This window comes from Cydia strobilella, chromosome Z (genome assembly GCF_947568885.1).
Source record: "Cydia strobilella chromosome Z, ilCydStro3.1, whole genome shotgun sequence".
In the NCBI taxonomy this organism is placed as follows: Eukaryota; Metazoa; Arthropoda; class Insecta; order Lepidoptera; family Tortricidae; genus Cydia; species Cydia strobilella.
Window position 1 is genome coordinate 39,490,771 of NC_086068.1, and position 20,372 is coordinate 39,511,142.

General features: G+C 38.4%; 2 protein-coding genes and 1 non-coding gene across 5 annotated transcripts in view; all 3 read left to right on the plus strand.

The window, feature by feature from the left end:
* LOC134754920 (beta carbonic anhydrase 1) overlaps nt 1–7,984 on the plus strand; it is a 24,430-nt gene extending 16,446 nt beyond the window's left edge. The window contains exons 2-6 of one of the 3 annotated variants that reach the window (XM_063691397.1): nt 2,113–2,197; nt 2,287–2,474; nt 3,810–3,998; nt 7,398–7,437; nt 7,526–7,984. In XM_063691397.1, the coding sequence (XP_063547467.1) occupies nt 2,113–2,197; nt 2,287–2,474; nt 3,810–3,998; nt 7,398–7,437; nt 7,526–7,581 (558 nt within the window). In that variant the 3' untranslated portion in view covers nt 7,582–7,984. Of the gene's footprint in view, nt 1–2,112; nt 2,198–2,286; nt 2,475–3,809; nt 3,999–7,397 lie in introns of all 3 variants that reach the window. The other 2 variants (XM_063691395.1, XM_063691398.1) reach the window with 2 other exon arrangements.
* Nucleotides 1–20,372, plus strand: part of LOC134754837 (DNA replication licensing factor Mcm7) — a 425,513-nt gene that overhangs the window by 349,223 nt on the left and 55,918 nt on the right. The window lies entirely within an intron of this gene.
* Nucleotides 13,955–14,027, plus strand: Trnad-auc (transfer RNA aspartic acid (anticodon AUC)). Its single transcript has one exon. It is a non-coding gene; the product is annotated as a tRNA-Asp (tRNA).

The window sequence follows — 20,372 nt, forward strand, 5'->3', positions numbered from 1 at the left end:
TGGGAAGAGACCTCTCCTTGCCAGCGGTGGTGAAAGCCATGCTTGGTGGGGAGAGTCTATGGAAGGCAGTGGCCTCTTTCTGTGAGGACGTGATGGTGCAGAAGGAGGCAGCGGAACGCGGCAGGGAGGAAGATCCGACCTCTCAGCCAATGCGCCGCAAGCGCGTGGGGCGGCGGCGGTTGGCATACGACCGCCGGTTACCCCCATAAGGGTCCCTGTGGGCGGCAGGCTCGGGGACGTCTGTCGCCTACACAAAGGTCCCTGCGTGGGCGGGCGCAAACAAGGCGCCCATTGAGGTGAAGGGGTAATTTCCCCAAGAGCCGGGTCCGAGTCCGGACGGCCGCTGGCGAGGTTGCGGAAGAGTACTTCGGCGTTCCTGGGACCTCGCCGTATAGCAGTGAGGCGGCAACAGAGGGGGTTTAGTGGGTAAACCATGGGTCCCATTAGCCTGTATGGGAGTCCCACATAACCATCCCAGGCCCGTCCCTGCGCCTGGGTGGTATGCGTAACGCATTCCCCCTCTATAAAAAAAAAAAAAGATTACAGAAACGAACTGCTATCAGAAAAGTAGGTTAGGTTGGAACTGCGACCCTTACAAAAACGAAATGCTACTAGAAAAGTGGGCGGTTTTACCTCCTTTTTTACATAATTAGGCAAAAGATGCTGTCTTTTTCATTTCATTGTCTGGAATCTCCCCAGTAGCATTTATACGTCATTATAACGTCAGCGACGTCATTATGACGTAATAATGCCGTAATTATGACGTCGCTGACGTCATTTTGCTACCTGGGTCTAAGCGGGCACCATCAACAATAAGTGAACTTTCAGCGGCATCCCCCATTGAAGTCGGTTTTTTTTTCTTAAAAATTATGTCAAACAATTTAGGGGCCATTGTGTAGATGGTAATTGTATAAAAGCTTGTTTTTGAAATACAACTTCCTGGGGGAAGAATTTTTAGCGTATTTGTAGCTGGGCGAGATCAAAAATCTGGGTGGCTCCACTTCTTAAATTCATCTTAGAAACACAAAAATTAATTACGCCAAAGGAAATATTTTATTCAGAGAATGACGTATTTGACCTTTTCATCGCTTGAGCACACTCGACTTATTAAGTTTGCACCTGAATCTTATAGCGCTACTTAGGAAGGAGCAAACTTTTTTTTTAAATAATTATGTGCTACGATTATCGAGTACCCTGCCAAACTAACAGATGGCACTGAAATTAATACGTTGTGACATGAATAAGCCACCGAGAAAGGATTTTGCCAAATTAACTTAAGTTTAGAAGAGGGGGGTACGGATATCAACAATTTGGATTTTAGGGTTCCGTACCCAAAGGGTAAAAACGGGATCCTATTACTAAGACTCCGCTGTCTGTCTGTCCGTCTGTCTGTCTGTCACCAGGCTGTATCTCATGAACCGTGATAGCTAGACAATTGAAATTTTCACAGATGATGTGTTTCTGTTGCCGCTATAACAACAAATACTAAACAGTACGGAACCCTCGGTGCGCGAGTCCTACTCTCACTTGGCCGGTTTTTTTTTGAACATTAAATTAATTGCCACACATTGCACAGTGCCATCTTTTGGGGAACAGAGTAAACATTAAGTAATCAAGTAAACTAAAAATGACATAGTTACGTAGTGGTAAAATCAACAACCATATCATAGGTAATTATTTAAAATTATTTTTTTTTCCATCGTGACATGTCGTTTAAATCACGTCAAAAATTTGAATAAAGGCAAAAGAAAATGACTTTGGAGTGTAGTTTTATTTAGTGGTACCTAATTGTAAAATATTTTATCTGGGCTACAATCGTGTCCATCTGTCAACTTTACTTCAAGTTCCGCCTCCAGGGGAGAGGGAGAGAAATTAGGGGTGAATTTGCCGCTTACAGACACAGACCGAATTCCACGCGGGCGAAGCCGCGGGCACAGCTAGTAGTGTAAATAAAGATCCCAAAAGCTAAAGCCTCAACACTAGCCAAAAAAGCCCAATGCGGGCAATGCGGAACAAAGGTTTTAATGTTGTCAATAACTAGTAAAATATATGTATTAGGTTTATTAGTCGTTAGAGCTTGTTACTAATTATTGTATATCATGTATTTTTTAGCCTAAAGCAGTATTCTACACATGCATGGACAGTCGAATGATTCCTACTAGATTTACGGAAACCAGTGTAGGCGACATGTTTGTTGGTTTGTAAAAATATGACTTCATATTTTAAAATATAATTCAATATCATTTTATCGTTTGGTGGTTTTTTAAATAAAATGTATTTTGTCAGTTCGAAACGCCGGAAATCTGATCCCTCACGCTCAGCACTTTGTAGACGAGATGACAAGCTGCGAACCAGCTGCGTTGGAACTTGGCTGCATAATTAACGATATAAGGCACATTATTGTGTGCGGCCATAGTGACTGTAAAGCTATGAATCTCTTATACAAGTTAAAAAGCAAAGAAGAGTCAAACACGGTTAGTCTACGAATTTTGTTTATCTTAGCACTTCGCATTTACAAACGTTTATATATACTTATTTTATGTTTCAATTACTTAAGTATTGTCTATCATGTGTCTATCTCTATTATTTGTTATCTTTTCACGGCAAAACTATAAAGAGCTGGGAATGAACGTAGGCTGCATTAGCCTCTTACCGGGGGTGGGTAAACCATATATAGGGTAGGTATTCCAGAAACCGTCCAGAGACCGTCCAGTGCCAGGTTCCGTCCACTTGACGGAGTTGCCATTGCCACAAAGAATTGTGTGTAATCAATTTATATTATAATAGAAAGTGTACAATGTGCGTGCCGCTAAAACTCAGAAACGAGTCCCGGTACGGTCATGGGAGTTATATATACGGTGTGGTAACTGGTAACCCTCTACCTCTATCTCCCGTCCATGAGGAAGTTTCCCGTGTTACCTGTTACCTGAACAGTGTGCTTTTGAAGATATAAGGGCTGAAAGTTTCGCCCTTTAGCCTCCCAGAAACTTGCTTTGTTTTTGAATTTTGAACCTTAAGTTAATAAATGAAAGTTCAGAATAGATTGTGATAAACGTACAAAAAAAAATTCAAACATTTCTAGAACAGTTCAGAACATTGAAGAGTATTCGAGAGTATTCCATGCCATGTTCGGGCATATTCTAGAACATTGAGGACTATTCGGAGCCTTTTTATGTTAAGTACAATGTATTTACATGAAGAAGGTTCCTTCATGTAGGAAACTAGCTCATAGGTGGACGAAAACTAGTTCATAACATAATAGGTGGACGGCTTAGATTAGAGGATATAATATAACCAAACGGAGTAGCCATTAACAGGCGTTCCCCTCTGTCGAAAATAGTCGGCCAATGGTCATAAACAATGTATGGACTGACGTTTATCTGACATGGCTATTTGACGTTACGTATACATCTGACGTTCCCCTCCCCCGCAAAAATTGGCAGACTTTTTTGCACAGAAAATTACAGACAAGGCGTCTCCGTTTGGTTATATTATATCCTCTAAGGTGGACGAAAACTAAAATAACACTACTTTTGCAAATTATGTTTTTTATAAAATAAACCGTAAATATTATTTAAGGTCAAGTAATATATTAACCTAAAATAGACAATATGAGCAATATAAACATATATACTTAAGTAAGAGTACTTTTAGATTTTTTTCCGCATTTCAAAGTTGGCATCTCCTATAAGTGGACGAAAACTGACATACGACACACCTAACCTAACGAATACGAAGCGAAGCAGGTATGGCGGGCACAGCCACAACTAATAAATCTAATAATAAATATATATTTATACACATTACAGGAACAAAGAAGAATGTCTCCCTTAAGATCATGGTTGTGTAATCATGGGCAAACAAGCTTGGACAAATTCATCGCAATGGACGGCGATTTCTCAAAACCTATGTTGTTTGCAGCTGAAACACCACAAACTAAATTTGTAGCATATATCGATCCTGAAAACAAATTTAGTACAGAAGACAAATTATCTCAGGTAACAACAATGCACTCAATCAATCAAAATTATAGATATACTTTTTTAATACAGTTGCTCATAAAGTGCTACTTTACGTAGCTGTTTAGCGTGCGTAAATTGTAACTTGTAGTTTTATTAAATAGGCCACTAGTGCTTTTCACTTTTACAACTTTTTTAAAATTTATACACTTGTTCCAATTCATGACTACTTATTGATGAGTGTTAATATTAGTTTCCTTTAAACGTAGGGTTAGTTGTGGGACATTGAAACACCAAAAGTTCAAACCTTCCTATCTCTGGTGTTTTTAAAGTTATGATTGTGATATTTCGTATGAAGATAAACAATTTAGTTGGCTATCGTATAGCATTCTTGGTTTCTTCCTATCTTTAACAGTTTTTGTATTATAATACTTTTTCTAAAAAATGAGTTTTGTTTCATTGTGTATTTATGCTTGTTTTCAATGAAACAGTCTAATTTTTACAGTGAAACAAATGTAATAATTATAGTCTACCATGAAACATGGTCAATAAACATTGAAACGGTGTAAAAATAAGTGACATTAATACATATATGCTTTTAATCAATTAATGAGAAAGAAACTAAGAAAATAGTTGTAGGCTGAAATTGGTTATTTAAAAGGTTTCCGACTTATCGCATGATTATAATATTGATGAAATATATAAAAGCGAAAGAGTCGTTCCATTGTACACACACCAGAGTTTCATTGTGAATCGAAAATCTGGTCGGCACGTACGGCTTGCTGCGAGAAAGCTACGCCTTCTATGTCCACGGAGCATGATTGCCAACTAGGTGGACGCGGGAGGGTTTTGAGCATCTCCATGCTTGATATCATACACTTTCTAGCAACATAGTGTTTTATAAATATCGTGATGTTTCATTGTGTACGACTGTTTCAATGTTCGACATGTGACCAATACCTTGCCATCAATGAAACATTCAACATATAAACTATCATATCTCAGCCATTTCTAAAGTTAGTATCTTATGTTTTGCCATATGATATTTAATTTATTATCAATTTTCATGGTATTTTACTTTCACAAATGTCTCACAAATGCTTTAATTATTTAAAACAAAAATAATGAGTTTGTTTCATTGTGGGTAAATGGTATTCAGTGAACATCATGTTTCATTAAACATGAGACCTGTTTCATTGTATACTGGATACAAATGTTTTATTGTGAGACTAGGGGGTGTTTTTTTAAACAACTAAAAAAAACTGCACCAAAGAGTGAACGAAATTTAAAAATCTTTAGCTCCAAATAACGTATTTGTTGGTGATATTTGTTGGTGGTTGGTGTGGTGATTTGATGGTCTCCGGTGGCTCTAGTTAGGCTCTGGGACATAAGCCATATAAGGCAACAAATAACCCGACCAAATTACGTAGGTTGTTTTTGGGAGTATTTCGGTGTATGGTGGCGCCGCCTAATTACTGTTTTTTGATGGACACTTTTTATACATAGAGATTTGGCTCCTTTATATAGTCTCCATGAAGTAAGGAATAAAAACAATATCGAATGTTGCCTTTGGAAACTTAGCTTGCAGTAAGAAAAAATGCGTCTTCTTTGACAGGCGTTTCGGCAGCTATTCCTACCTCTACCTTCCATAGCTATTCCGTTCCATTCAGACAACTTATTAAGAACGGTTTTTCAATCTTGAATATTAAAATTTAAACGTGTTATAATAATGAAGAGGTAAGTAATAAAATATGAAATATGTATATTTTTCTTTTTCTTACATTAACAGTAGGTTTTTATGTTGGTTACGTTACGACGTTTAAAGGAAACTAATATTAACACTTATCAATAAGGAGTCATGAATTGGGACAAGTGTAAATTAAAAAAAAATTGGAAAAGTAAAAAGCACTAGTTTGCGAATACCAACTTTCCGCACGCTAAACAGCTACGTAAAGTAGCACTTTTTGAGCAACTGTATTAAAAAGGGGTGTTATTTAATCGATCTGCAAAATATTCCTATTTTGATGAACAAAAATATATATTAGGTCAGCCAAAATGTGTATTTGATCAGCAACTTAAGGTTAGCAAGTATTTCAAAATCAGTTCGCAATTAATGTCATAATGAGCTGCTCTAAATTCTTTTGGTTGGCAAATTAATTATTTGCTAGGCAGTAAGCGATCCACCATTAATCAAATTTTGTTAAGCAGTCAGTGGGTAAGCGGATTATTCCATTTTGGATTACAATTTAACTGATCCGCAAAAATTAGTTCTAACCTAACCTAACCCATTTTTCTAGTAGCAGTTGGTTTCTGTAAAGGTCGCAGTTCTAACTTAACCTAACCCACTTTTCTAGTTTGTTTCTGTGAATGTCGCAGTTCTAACCTAACCTAACCCACTTTTCTAGTAGCAGTTGTTTTCTGTGAAGGTCGCAGTTCTAACCTAACCTAGTTCTAACTTTTCTAGTAGCTAATATCTTCCATTTTACACCTACGAGCATAATACTCTCAAAGTACCAAAACGGATAAATATCACCAACAAATACGTTAGAACACCGCAATGTGACTGCTAATAATCATCGAATGAAATACACGCACATGCCGATTTTTCAAATCAAACGCAACCCATCTTATTATATCAGATTACCATTTATTTAATATGCATACGTCTCAATTAAACTGCCAACCAATTTTTAAATCTTGCTAACCAAATAATAATTTTGCAGCTCAACTATTTATTAAGCAGATGTATATTGGTTATAATGTTGACCGTTTGTGAATTATTTGCTGAACAAGAGTTGCAGCTCGATTTTTATTTATTGCCGGCAACATATTTGTATGCTGCCCAAATGATTTAATGGCAATTTTTTTTTGCAGATCAGTTTTAAAAACGGCTGATCATTTAATTACTTCCCATTAAAAAGTAATTTTCATGCAGCAACTGTCATATTTACTGCTAAAACAAAATGGAGGCAAAAAAGTTGTATACCTCTTAAGTTGGCCATCTTGTAGTTAGTTATATGATATAACTTATATCGTACAATAAGATTGTGATTTAAAATTGCGTGGGATCTAAACTGGCGCCTGATATAATACCTATATGAAGGGTACACGGAAAGAACATTGTCTGGTCATTTTTTTTCGAAAACGAGATTTTAATTTTAAAAATGTAGAACCCTCAGTGAACTATAAGTTACAACTTCTGTTACCGCTGCCATTATAAATATAACTCCTTTTTTTCTCACTTTAAAAACACTTATACAAGTTATACATGAAAATAATATGGTTAATTATTTTACCTAGGTACATCGTTCCTTTCAAACCGCGATAACTCAAAATGTTGTCACGGTGACTAGACATGTTCTTTCCGTGTATACCCTTCATATGTAATTATTTAAATAGGTATTTAGTTTGGTTAATATTTCACAACTTTCTTTTTAGGTTAATACATTACAACAAGTTCAAAATATTGCATCTTATGGTATGTTGAAATCAAGACTGCAAAAACATGAGTTGAATATTCACGCACTCTGGTTCGACATCTTTACCGGGGACATATACTATTTCAGCAGACGAGCCAAAACGTTTGTGGTCATCGATGAGTCTACCTATGAAACAATATTAGCTGAAGTAAGAAGATATTATTCGTAGAACATATTTCTTGAACCATTTTGCCAAACGAGTCACGCAACTCATGTCATGTCATGTAGCATTATTGTATTGTATTCGTATGACATATCGTGCCAGAAATATAGTGGCTAGTGGCGACGGACCACGCCGATTACTTCAACAGAAATTACTTACCTATAGTAACGGCACCAGTCATGGGACTTGTAAGAGGAAATTTGGAGTATTTGTTATATTTCCCTGATACATGTAAAATGTTACCGCTTTGCGTGTTAGAAGTTGAATGTCCTATCCGTCTTTTATGTTTCAGGCGTGTTGTATCAAAGATTCAGCAATTAGTTTCCACATAATTAACAATTTAATTACTATGTGTTTTTCTCCAGTCATGGTCAGCAAAGCTCCAGTAATGGCACCCCGGTAATGGGCGTGGATTTTGTAATGGGCCCCCTATAATGGGCATCCCTATCAGTATAAAATATTGGAATAGGAAACAAGATTTGGCAAATTCAGCTTCAAAAATTTGACCCACACTAATAGACCGGGAACCAGGAACAGATTTCCATGACCAATCGCCTCGCGGGCAAAAACTCGTATCCACTCTATATCGAATAATTTTGTCTCGATTAATTTTAGGAACATTATGATCATGGTTGTTTAATAGGTTTTAGGGACAGGATTTCGAAAATGATGACCATCTTGGAATCCAAGATGGCGGACATGCACTATGTCATAAAAGTCGTCATGGATGTCGTTTTATGGGTTTTAGGGAGTGCTAGTTTCGAAAATGATGACCATTTTGGAATCCAAGATGGTGGACATGCACTATGTCATAAAAGTCGTCATGGATGTCGTTTTATAGGTTTAAGGGAGTGCAGATTTCGAAAATGATGACCATTTTAGAATCCAAGATGGCGGACATGCACAATGTCATAAAAGTCGTCATAGATGTCGTTTTATGGGTTTTAGGGAGTGCTAGTTTCGAAAATGATGACCATTTTGGAATCCAAGATGGTGGACATGCACTATGTCATAAAAGTCGTCATGGGTGTCGTTTTATGGGTTTTAGGGAGTGTCAGTTTCGAAAATGATGACTCGTGTATTGGCGTCTCGAGCGCTTACGTCATAGTGATGTCACTGACAGTTAGGGCCGACCAGAGCAGTCGTATCACGTCATGTTTGGGTTGACGAGCCGTTGGAAATACATTATATAGTATGATATACTGTGGTAAATACAGAACATTACAATGACCATTTTGGAATCCAAGATGGCAAATTTACGACGGCCCAGCCAAACGGTCAAATTATGTGGGGAGTGCTCGACCAAATGTCATAGAGGGACCCTGGCAGTTTCTGACGCCGCCATTTCTATTTCAAAAGGGCGCCCGATTTTCAAGTTTGTCCTAGCGCGCTACAATGTTGGTCACGGAAACTCGGGGTCCCATGGATTGTTATAAAATTTTTTTGGAAAAAATCCAAGATGGAAAAAGTTACCACTTATTTTGTATAGCAACTTCTTAACGGTGCGAGATGGGCGGGGGGTGCTCGACCAAATGTCATAGAGGGCCCCGAGACAAATTGGTCTGATATTGCTTAATCCGTTTTTTACATATACATAGCTTCTTTTGATAGGTACTGTAAAGGTTTTGTAACCTTTGCAGCTTTTTTATCAGTAACTGGCAACAGCCACGTTTTGAATTTAGAATCGTATCGCCCTGTCAAATGGAACGGGGGTGCGTGATCGCCATTCCTGAAGAGGCAGTCATTCTGTATAGATGATTTGTCAATTAACTAATCTGTGAGAAACAAATAATATATTGAATATCAATCCTCTATGTATAAATATCTACCACATATTCCCCAATATTCAATGGGGTCGACTTAACTTAGTCCGTTTTAACCCTATCAAGACACAGATTTGCGCGTTTACCGCAAAAAAGTTAGTTTGTCGTGACACCTCGTTTTGAGAGCACTCCCCTGACTGCCACAGCCAGCATCAGAATCCTTGGCGTCGACATTTCGAGTGAAGTCCAGTTCCGCGGCCATTTAGAGGGTAAGGCCAAATTAGCCTCAAAAAAGCTCGGTGTGCTCAACAGATCGAGACAGTATTTCACGCCGGCGCACCGCCTACAGCTGTATAAGGCGCAGGTTCGCCCACACATGGAATACTGTTCTCATCTATGGGCAGGGGCACCCCAATACCAGCTTCTAACTCTGGACCGCAGCATCCAACGAAGAGCGACTCGAATTGTCGACTGCCAGCGTATTTCGGAACGGCTTGACTCCTTGGCGCTGCGGTATTTCCGGACCGATACGACCCTCAAGAAAAGAGCGTACTCCCATCTTAAAGGCCGGCAACGCACTTACAACCCCTCTGGTGTTGCGGGTGTCCATGGGCGGCGGTAATCGCTTACCATCAGGTGATCCGTCTGCTCGTTTGCCTCCTATTTCATAAAAAAAATAGGCGTATCCCCTTCACAGTACAGTACTGGCCGCTTGTTGCACTCCCTAAAACCCATATAACGACATCCATGACGACTTTTATGACATAGTGCATGTCCGCCATCTTGGATTCCAAAATGGTCATCATTTTCGAAATCTGCACTCCCTTAACCCTATAAAACGACATCCATGACGACTTTTATGACATAGTGCATGTCCGCCATCTTGGATTCCAAAATGGTCATTTTCGAAACTAGCACTCCCTAAAATTCATAAAACGACATCCATGACGACTTTTATGACATTGTGCATGTCCGCCATCTTGGATTCTAAAATGGTCATCATTTTCGAAATCTGCACTCCCTTAAACCTATAAAACGACATCCATGACGACTTTTATGACATAGTGCATGTCCGCTATCTTGGATTCCAAAATGGTCATCATTTTCGAAACTAATCACTCCCATAAACCTATAAAATGACATCCATGACGACTTCTGGTGTAGGATTCGGCAGATTCCCATTTTTTTTACATGTTTATGTGACCAGCAGCTGACGGTCTTTCAGAATAGCATGTAAACTACCTTCTGACAAAGTATGAAACAGAAGGCGATGACTGAAAATATATTTTTTACATTTTCATGTGACCAGCTGACGATCTTTCCACCAATTCCACCGCGATACAACCGGCTGACGATTTTTTTAATTCACAATAGCATCTGAACTGAGGTATGTAGTTTTACAGCTCCTATAATGGGATTGGTCAAAATACTGCTATTTTTTTTACATCTCTGGAGTCACAAAATAGTGTGTAGTATACCTTATGTCATGGTAAATGCAATTAACAAAACACATTCTAGTTTACACCAAGTAATAATTAATTAAAATTAAATATATGAACTTACCTCTCTTAGCGAAGTTGTTAAGACTTCTTACTGGTTATTTTTTTCAGTGACACAACAACTTTTGGGTTGGCGCCAATTTCCTTAAAAATAACCGAATTTCATAAAAAGTCAAACTTAAACAGTGACTCTTGTTTATGGTAAAATATTACCAGTTTATAAACTACTTTTAAATACTTATTTTAGAGGATTTGTGGTTTTTTGTCCCATTACCTGTTCCACGCCCATTACCGGGTCCACTGCTATAATAATAATATAAAATAATAATTACATAAAATTATCCGAACGCGAACTGAAAGTATAGTTAAGAGTCCCCGGCAAGCTCGGCCGAATTTCACCTTCCCATACAAACGGAGTTTCGTTCTCATTTTAAAACTACGTGTTGGATTGTAATGAAACTTTGCACATATAATAACATGAAGTATATCTAGGTCTGTAATTAGTATATCCCAGGTAGCAATTATACGTCATTATGACGTCAGCGACTTCATTATGACGTCGCTGACGTCACTGCTACCTGGGATATAGCTCCAGTTTATAAAACAAACGAAATAAAGCAAAAACAAATCCTTCTTCTTCCTCGCGTTATCCCGGCATTTTACCACGACTCCTGGGAGCCTGGGGTCCACTTGACAACTAATCCTAAGAATCGACGTAGGCACTAGTTTTTACGAAAGCGACTGCCATCTGACCTTTGAGACCTTTCAACCCAGAGCGGGAACTAGGCCTTGTTAGGATCAGTCTGGTTTTCTCACGATGTTTTCCTTCACCGAAAAGCGACTGGTAAATATCAAATGATATTTCGTACATAAGTTCCGAAAAACTCATTGGTATGAGCCGGGGTTTGAACCCGCGACCTCCGGATTGAAAGTCGCACGCTCTTACCGCTAGGCCACCAGCGCCACATAAAGCAAAAACAAATATTGTATGATTTATTAACTATGGTATCTGACAAAGCTACATACACTAATTACAGACATAGACATATATTTTTATACTATTGTAAGTACAAAGTTTCAGAGCAAACTAGCTACTCGTTTAAAACGAGAGCGTAACTACGTTTGTATGGAGAACCGAGCTTGCCGGGGACCCTTAATATTAGATAAGATTCGACGCGGCCGAAAGGTTCGGCAGTTCTTGATTTTTATGCCGAAACTGAAACGTCGGTCGGACACTGCTGATTTTCCGACTCTTGAGCGACAAATAAATTGCCTGGCTGTTGACCAAATGACACCAAAAAGGAATCCGAAGATATTATAAATAAGGGCTATTAAAGTAACTTTGTGATTATACTTAGTTATATGAGTAAATATGTATATACAAGTCTTTTTTACGACAAAATGCTTGATGAGGGATAACAGTTGCTGATCGGAATCATATTTGAATATATCATCATATTAGCCGAAAGACATAGGCCTACCCTAGGGATCTCCACAACGACCGGTCTTGCGCCGCTTTAATCCTACGTCTCCCCGCGACCTTAACCAGATCGTCAGACCATCTTGTTGTGGGTCTTTGAATATATATTTGTAGTTTATTTGCAATTTTGGCCTTATTGTTATTCACAACGACGGGACTTAATCGCGTAATAGTACATTTCTCAAACATGCTATGTAATATTGATATTACGTTCTTTATATTAGGCTGGGAAGTATCACGTCTCAGGCGCGGCTAGACGAGAGGTCTGTAATGAAATTTCATACAAAGTTGCAGGCCTAGGCCGGGAAGTGGCTTTTTTTAAATTTTCATTTCACATATATTTGTGACACAGCATCCTGGCATTCAGCCATAAAAAAATACTATAACCAATATTTGCTTTTGGTTCGGAATGACATTCTGCCAATACGACTATTAAAAAAAACAATAAACGATATTTTATATATTTTGCAGTTTTATTTGTATAGAATTTCCAAAAAAATCATAAATAAAACATTATTAACAAATTCCAATAATATCAAATTACAAATTTATAGTTGGTCAAACCAAATTGGCAGTAAAACAGAACAAAAAAAGTAAACTCATCCTTTTCTTTCGGGTGCTAGTACTAGTGTAAGATAAATATAGTATGATTCTCTCTGTCTATGTTTGAAATAAGACAGTCCTTTGACAAAGTATAATTACAAATACAGATTTAAAATATTTCATTTAAATATTAGCGGTAAAAATGTCTACTCAAACACGCGTAGGTATTTTTTTTATCGTTTTGGAGGTAAAGTTGAACATTTTTCATTCTGTAATTCTATTTCATTGGATTTATTGTGCGTTGTTGATTGTGTTATTTAATATGAGTTTCGACGAAAATATTAAATGAATACCTGTTAATTATATTTCATGTTTAAGGCAACGATGTATGTGAAGCATAATATCAACATAAAAAACGATGTAATCTTAGTTATGTGGCTAAAACTACAGTCAGACGGATGCAAGGCGAAAAAATCAAAGATACATAAATATATCTTGAAAATTTGTGTAATAAATTGATAAACTACATGTGTAAAATATACGACACGGGTGATAAATATACGTAAAGGTGATAGTTATATTTTGTGCCTCGTTTACTTTTAGTTTCTTTAGAAATAAAACTTTAATTTCGTGGAGATTTCTTTATTTATTTCATTGCATGTTTGAGAAAAGCACTATACATGCATCGGCGTGGAAAGAGGTTGTCGGCCTCATACCTATCCGGGCTCACTACGCTCCCATATAGTGGGAAGATTTGCTGACTATGGATGAGGTCTTGGTGGCTCAGTTGGCAGAGCGCTGGAGTATCGATCCAGAGGCCGTGAGTTCAAGTCTCACCCAAGGCAGTAATTTTTCCACTTTTAAATTTATTCTAAGCTTAATAGCATCGGTCGCAGACGTTTTTGCTTGTTTAAAATTAATTTAGAATGGGTAGTACATCGTAACTGGTGAATTTCCAATATGACTTGGAACTCCGGTGGCCGTTTAAGAAGTGTAACACTTTTACGGTAGATGTCGCTAGGGTCCCCAAGACCCATATAGTGGGAAGATTTGCTCACTATGGATGAGGTCTTGGTGGCTCAGTTGGCAGAGCGCTGGAGTATCAATCCAGAGGCCGTGAGTTCAAGTCTCACCCAAGGCAGTAATTTTTCCACTTTTAAATTTATTCTAAGCTTAATAGCATCGATCACAGACGTTTCTGCTTGTTAAAAATTAATTAAGATTACATAGTTTTTTATGTTGATATTATGCTTCACAATACATACATCGTTGCCTTAAACATGAAATATAATTAACAGGTATTCATTTAATATTTTCGTCGAAACTCATATTAAATAACACAATCAACAACGCACAATAAATCCAATGAAATAGAATTACAGAATGAAAAATGTTCAACTTTACCTCCAAAACGATCAAAAAATACCTACGCGTGTTTGAGTAGACATTTTTACCGCTAATATTTAAATGAAATATTTTAAATCTGTATTTGTAATTATACTTTGTCAAAGGACTGTCTTATTTCAAACATAGACAGAGAGAATCATACTATCTTTATCTTACACTAGTACTAGCACCCGAAAGAAAAGGATGAGTTTACTTTTTTGTTCTTATTTACTGCCAATTTGGTTTGACCAACTATAAATTTGCAATTTGATATTATTGGAATTTGTTAATAATGTTTTATTTATGCTTTTTTTGGAAATTCTATACAAATAAAACTGCAAAATATATCAAATATCGTTTATTGTTTTTTTTAATAGTCGTATTGGCACTACTCCACACTCGCGTTCGCGGCTTCTTGCCGCGTAGTCTGGAGCGCGCTTCAGAGACGACATGAGCGAAAAGTAACCTAAAGCCTACATAGACATATTTGATGACAGACTTATCTTGGTCTATCTCCTACAATTATGGATGGTATAGAAAGGATGACAATCTCTTATGGCAGAATTGTTGCAAAAGTGACCAGCGGGCTTAGCACGGTAGCATTTTTATCGCCTGTCACCATGCCTGTCACGTTCTAACAAGTAGGTAAGTGCGAATGTGACAGGCATAGTGACAGGTGATAAAAATGCAACCATGCTGACACCGCAGCTTTCAGCTGTAAATAATAGTTCCTAATCTCTCCGGTGGCGCTAGGCAGGCTCTGAGACCAAAGAGTATTGTAATATATAGGGACTCTATGACATGAACCATAGAGGTAAAATAATGTAAAGATGAAATCATGGAGACTATATAAAGGAGCCAAATCTCTATGTATGAAAAGTGTCCATCAGAAAACAGTAATTAGCCGGCGCCACCATACACCGAAATACTACCAAAAACAACCTACGTAATTTGGTCGGGTTATATGTTGGTTCATGTTATACTCATGTCCCAGAGCCTAACTAGCGCCACCGGAGAGATTAGGAACTATTATTTAAAGCTGAAAGCGGTCACTTTTGCAACAATTCTGCCATAAGAGATTGGCATCCTTTCTATACCATCCATAGATGAAATGGGGGAGGGGCAGCAAATAACCCGACCAAATTACGTAGGTTTTTCCTGGTATGTTGTCAGGAATGTTAAAACGTGTTTTTAATTTTGTCGCATAGCGTAGGTATGTTCTGTCCCTCACGGTCGCACGGGTGCACATCTATATAAAATACTAGGTGTATGGTCTAGGTACTTCAGTGTATGGTGGCGCCGCCTATTTACTGTTTTTTACGGTCACTTTTTGATGCATGAAGTTGCATGAAGATTCATTTCCTTACCTCTACCTTCCATACCTACAATAATAACCTCGCGCATTTTTATGTAACCATAATCATTTATTTATATAATTTATTGTTAATAGATTAAGTTAATTGTAAGAACATTGTATTGCTGTTTTCTATGGAGCGACATGTTCACCTCGGTGACAAGCTCTTAAGAGCCCGTAGTCGATTTGAAAACGCGCGAAGATACGACTTTTACACAGTAACCGAACGCCGGCCGCTGCTTGAAATAACGCGACCGCCTAAACAATATTGATACTTTCGCAACATTATGCGTCACTTTATAACTTTAATTAGGTTAAAATAAAACTTTCGGTAAATTTGATATAATCGTTTATTACTCTTAACAATTTACCTATGTATTCATATAATACATACAAATTATATAGCATGATGATAATGATTTGCACTAAGGCAATATCTTATATATATATATATATATAATCATCTTACTCGCGTTATCCCAGCCTTTTTGCCACGGCTCATGGAAGTCTGCTGGGGTCCGCTTGGCAACTAATCCCGAGAATTGGCACAGGCACTAGTTTTTACGAAAGCGACTGCCATCTGACTTTCCAACGTTCCAACCCAGAGGGGAAACTAACCTTTTGTTGAAATTTGGTATACAGATAGTTTGAGTCCCGGGGAAGGACATAGAATACTTTTTATTCAAGAACTCACCCTTTAAGGGGGTGGAAATTTGTATGGGGAATCAATAACCGCTGAACCGATTAAGATGAAATGAGGTATGGACATAGTTTGAGTCCTGGGGAAGGACATAGGATAGGTTTTACCCCAGAAACGGGGGGGGGGGGGTAATGGAAATTTGTATGGGATCCATTAAAACCGATTTGGATGGAATTTGATATTATGGAGATAGTCTTAATTGTTGGGAAGGGTGTATAATAATTTTTATTTCCAAAGTCATCCGCTCTTCTCCGCTCTTCTAACACTCGCTCAATGTGTTGTTGGTTGTACGATGAATACTGCTCAAGACCTGGAACACCTGGAGTACTTCTGGGTGCAAAGGGTCAGGGGTAACACTCGCTCAACATGCCGCTGGTAGTGTGTAGTGTACGATAGATACAGCTCAAGACCTGGAACACCTGGAATGCTTCTGGTGCAAAGAGTCAGGGGTAACACTCGCTCAACGTGCTGCTGGTAGTGTATGATAGGGAAAGCTCCAGACCTGGAACACCTGGAGTGCTGCTGGGTACAAAGGGTCAGGGGTAACGGGTAACACTCGCTCAACGTGCCGCTGGTAGTGTATGATGGGGAAAGCTCCAGATCTGGAACACCTGGAGTGCTGCTGAGTGCAAAGGGTCAAGGGCAAAGGGTGGGTAACACTCGCTCAGCGTGTTGTGGGTAGTGTATGACGGAGACAGCTCAACACCTGGAACACCTGGAGTGCTGCTGGACGCATCGGATCAGGGGTAAAACTCTTTTTATCTGAAGTTGGTAGAGTATGCTGTAGGCAGGTTGAGTTCTTCAAGACCTGGAACACCTGGAGGGCTGCCAGATGAAGCAGGCACCTGACCAGAGCTACCACACGTTTAACATGCAGTAGGTACTGGGGGTTAAAAGGGGGTGGAAGTTCTGATAACAATAAATGAACCTGAGTTCCACTAAGTACAGTCAGGGTTCATCATCAGCTCTATCTTGGGTACTGCTCTCCTAATTGCTCATCAAGACGTGTCAGAAGACCAAAACAGCGTGTGCCTATGTTGCACCAAACCTGCGTTCCACTAGGTACAGCCAGGGTTTAGCATCAGCTCCATCTTGGGTACTGCTCTCCTAATTGCTCATCAAGACGTGTCGAATAACCAAAACAGCGTGTGCCTATGTTGCACGAAACCTGATTTCCACTAGGTACAGCCAGGGTTCAGCATCAGCTCCATCTTGGGTACTGCTCTCCTAATTGCTCATCAAGACGTGTCGGAAGACCAAAACAGCGTGTGCCTATGTTGCACCAAACCTGCGTTCCATTAGGTACAGCCAGGGTTCAGCATCAGCTCTATCTTGGGTACTGCTCTCCCAAGTGCTCATCAAGACGTGTCGGAAGACCAAAACAGCGTGTGCCTATGTTGCACGAAACTTGATTTCCACTAGGTACAGCCAGGGTTCAGCATCAGCTCCATCTTGGGTACTGCTCTCCTAATTGCTCATCAAGACGTGTCGGAAGACCAAAACAGCGTGTGCCTATGTTGCACTAAACCTGCGTTCCACTAGGTACAGCCAGGGTTCAGCATCAGCTCAGCTCTATGTATACTAAAACCTTCTCCAGAATGTAACAAACACTTTTCTAAAAACCGCATCAAAATCGGTTCAGCCAAATGCGAGATAATCGCGAACAAACATACATACATACATATACATACAAACATACGGGTCAAACTGAGAACCTCCTTTTTTTTGAAGGCGGTTAATAAACAAGTACTTACAACCCAAGGATTAAAGTTTCTGGTCGCAGTTTACACGCACACAGTACAGCCAAACACGCAAACAAATATAACTTTTTACACGGCGAGCGACGCACACAATGATAAATAACTTCGTCGTCGTCGATGCAACGTGCGGAGCCGATCAACAAACGTCCTGCCTCTACCAGCTCCCGCGCGGGACTGAGGCCGCGAGCGCGTGTCACCGTTGTTATACCAGTAAAAGGGGAAGTTTTTAAAAAATCGTCAGATAATAAAAGCTGCAATTTAAATAAAATGAAGTACAGCAACAGTTTAAGTAAACATTGCAGATTATTTGAGTATGCAATCTACGTCGAAAATAAGTAGATTTTCGGAGAAATTGTCACTTGTTTTGAGGTCATTTCTGGAGAAAATTGAATTCGTTTAACTTTCATTTCCTCGAACTCTAAGTCATATAACAACAATGTAATCTGATAAACCTAAAGTACAGAATATATGTAATAAAAATTTACCATTTTTAGCAGTCCAAACTTTACGAAATTTACAAATAAGAGCATCAAAATCAGTGCTTTACACGCGTTTACCTAAACGTCCATCAGAAAAAAAATCATTACTAATTTAGTAAGCCTTTTTTCAAAAAAATGATCTGATAAACGGAAAGATAAGAAGTCGTGCTAATAGAAACCAGTACTTGTTATTTCAATTAGGTAACAAAAGGTGTACAATTTCACAGAAGAAATCTATCAACTTTACATTTTTGCGACTAAAATCGTAACCGGGCTCTTAAATAAAGAGAAAAAAATAATTATATAATTTATTTACTTTAGAAAAATAAACGATTATTAGGTCTAACTGGTTTTATAGAAAATGTTCAAACTTATTTGTTTTAAGAAATATTTTGTTAGGTTTTTTTTAATATTTTTATGTATTATGTACTATTAAGGGTTATAGCAATCAATCTTAAATAACTTTCTGTACTTTTAGGATTGGTTTTACTCTGCCTACTCTACCTAGCTTAGCGGCGTTATTGCTTTATAAAAAAACAGTCTATGTATAGTATAGTAATATAGTCCTGCATGGGCTACTAAATTGTTTTATAGTTTAGAGATAAGTATAACCTACTTTTAAGAACATATATATGTTAATTATTTGTAAATCTATAGCTTTACAATGCTATTGGTGGGACCACAATTATAAGTCATAAAATATTAGTCTAGAAAGTCGTCAAATTTGAATAAGGTACGCGCGAGGGTTTCTAATTGCCGTACATAATTTGAATATTTGCGCCTTTTTCTACTTAAAAATTGGTTTGATAGACTAAATTTTTATATATTTTTACAATAGGCGTTGTAACATTGAGGACAGGAAACGAAGTGTAGCAGCAAAAATAATTACGGCCTCCTAGCGTAGTCGATAGTGAACCTACCTAAGAAGCCAGAGGTCCTGGGTTCGAAACCCGGTAAGGGTTTTTTATTAGTGTGTTTATCACAAATATTTATTCCTGAGTCATGGATGTTTTCTAAGAACCTATGTATGTAACATAGGTTTTATATTGTGATGACGCGCCACAGCACGCACATATACAAGGCGGCACCGCAACACAGCCACGCAGAACCGGCCGCCGAAGAGATTTAAAACTTTATATATTTAAAGAGGACCGAATAGTGGTTTTGGCCGAATATCGAATATTCGGCCGCGAGAAGGACATGGGAACATTTTGAGTCAAAATTATTATGAAAACTGTTTGCCAATAAAGCACGTTTGCCAATTGCCAAGTTATATACCTATATATTTTTGGTTAACAGAATTAATGAATGTGCATTACATAGTTAGAGTCAATCAAATCAGACCCATGATACCTACTCGTAAAAGTAAAATATTTTGTAATCAACAAATTAATGCTCAATAAAAACTTTTATAAAAAAAAGATAAACCGACTTCAAAAAGGATGAAATAAAATATTATCCTTTTTAGGGTTCCGTGTATATGCGTTACCAACTGATATGTTTGAAGTCGGTGCCAAGCCAAATTTTAAACCATATATTCATAGTGATTTTGGTGCAATTTGATAAAGATGCGGCTATATAAGTATGTACGTTGGATTACCTAACGCAGCGTACTACGTAGGCGAACAACACGCGAATGCGAAGCGGCGCGGCACGGCGCCTTAATTAATCCTTTGATACCTATATGTCCTATATAGACGTGTCCTACGTGGGCGATCTCGTTGCGAACGCGAACGCCTTGGGCCGGCCGCGCCGTGCCGCATCGCTTCGCTTCGCGTTCGCGAGTGTTCGCCTATATAAGACGCAG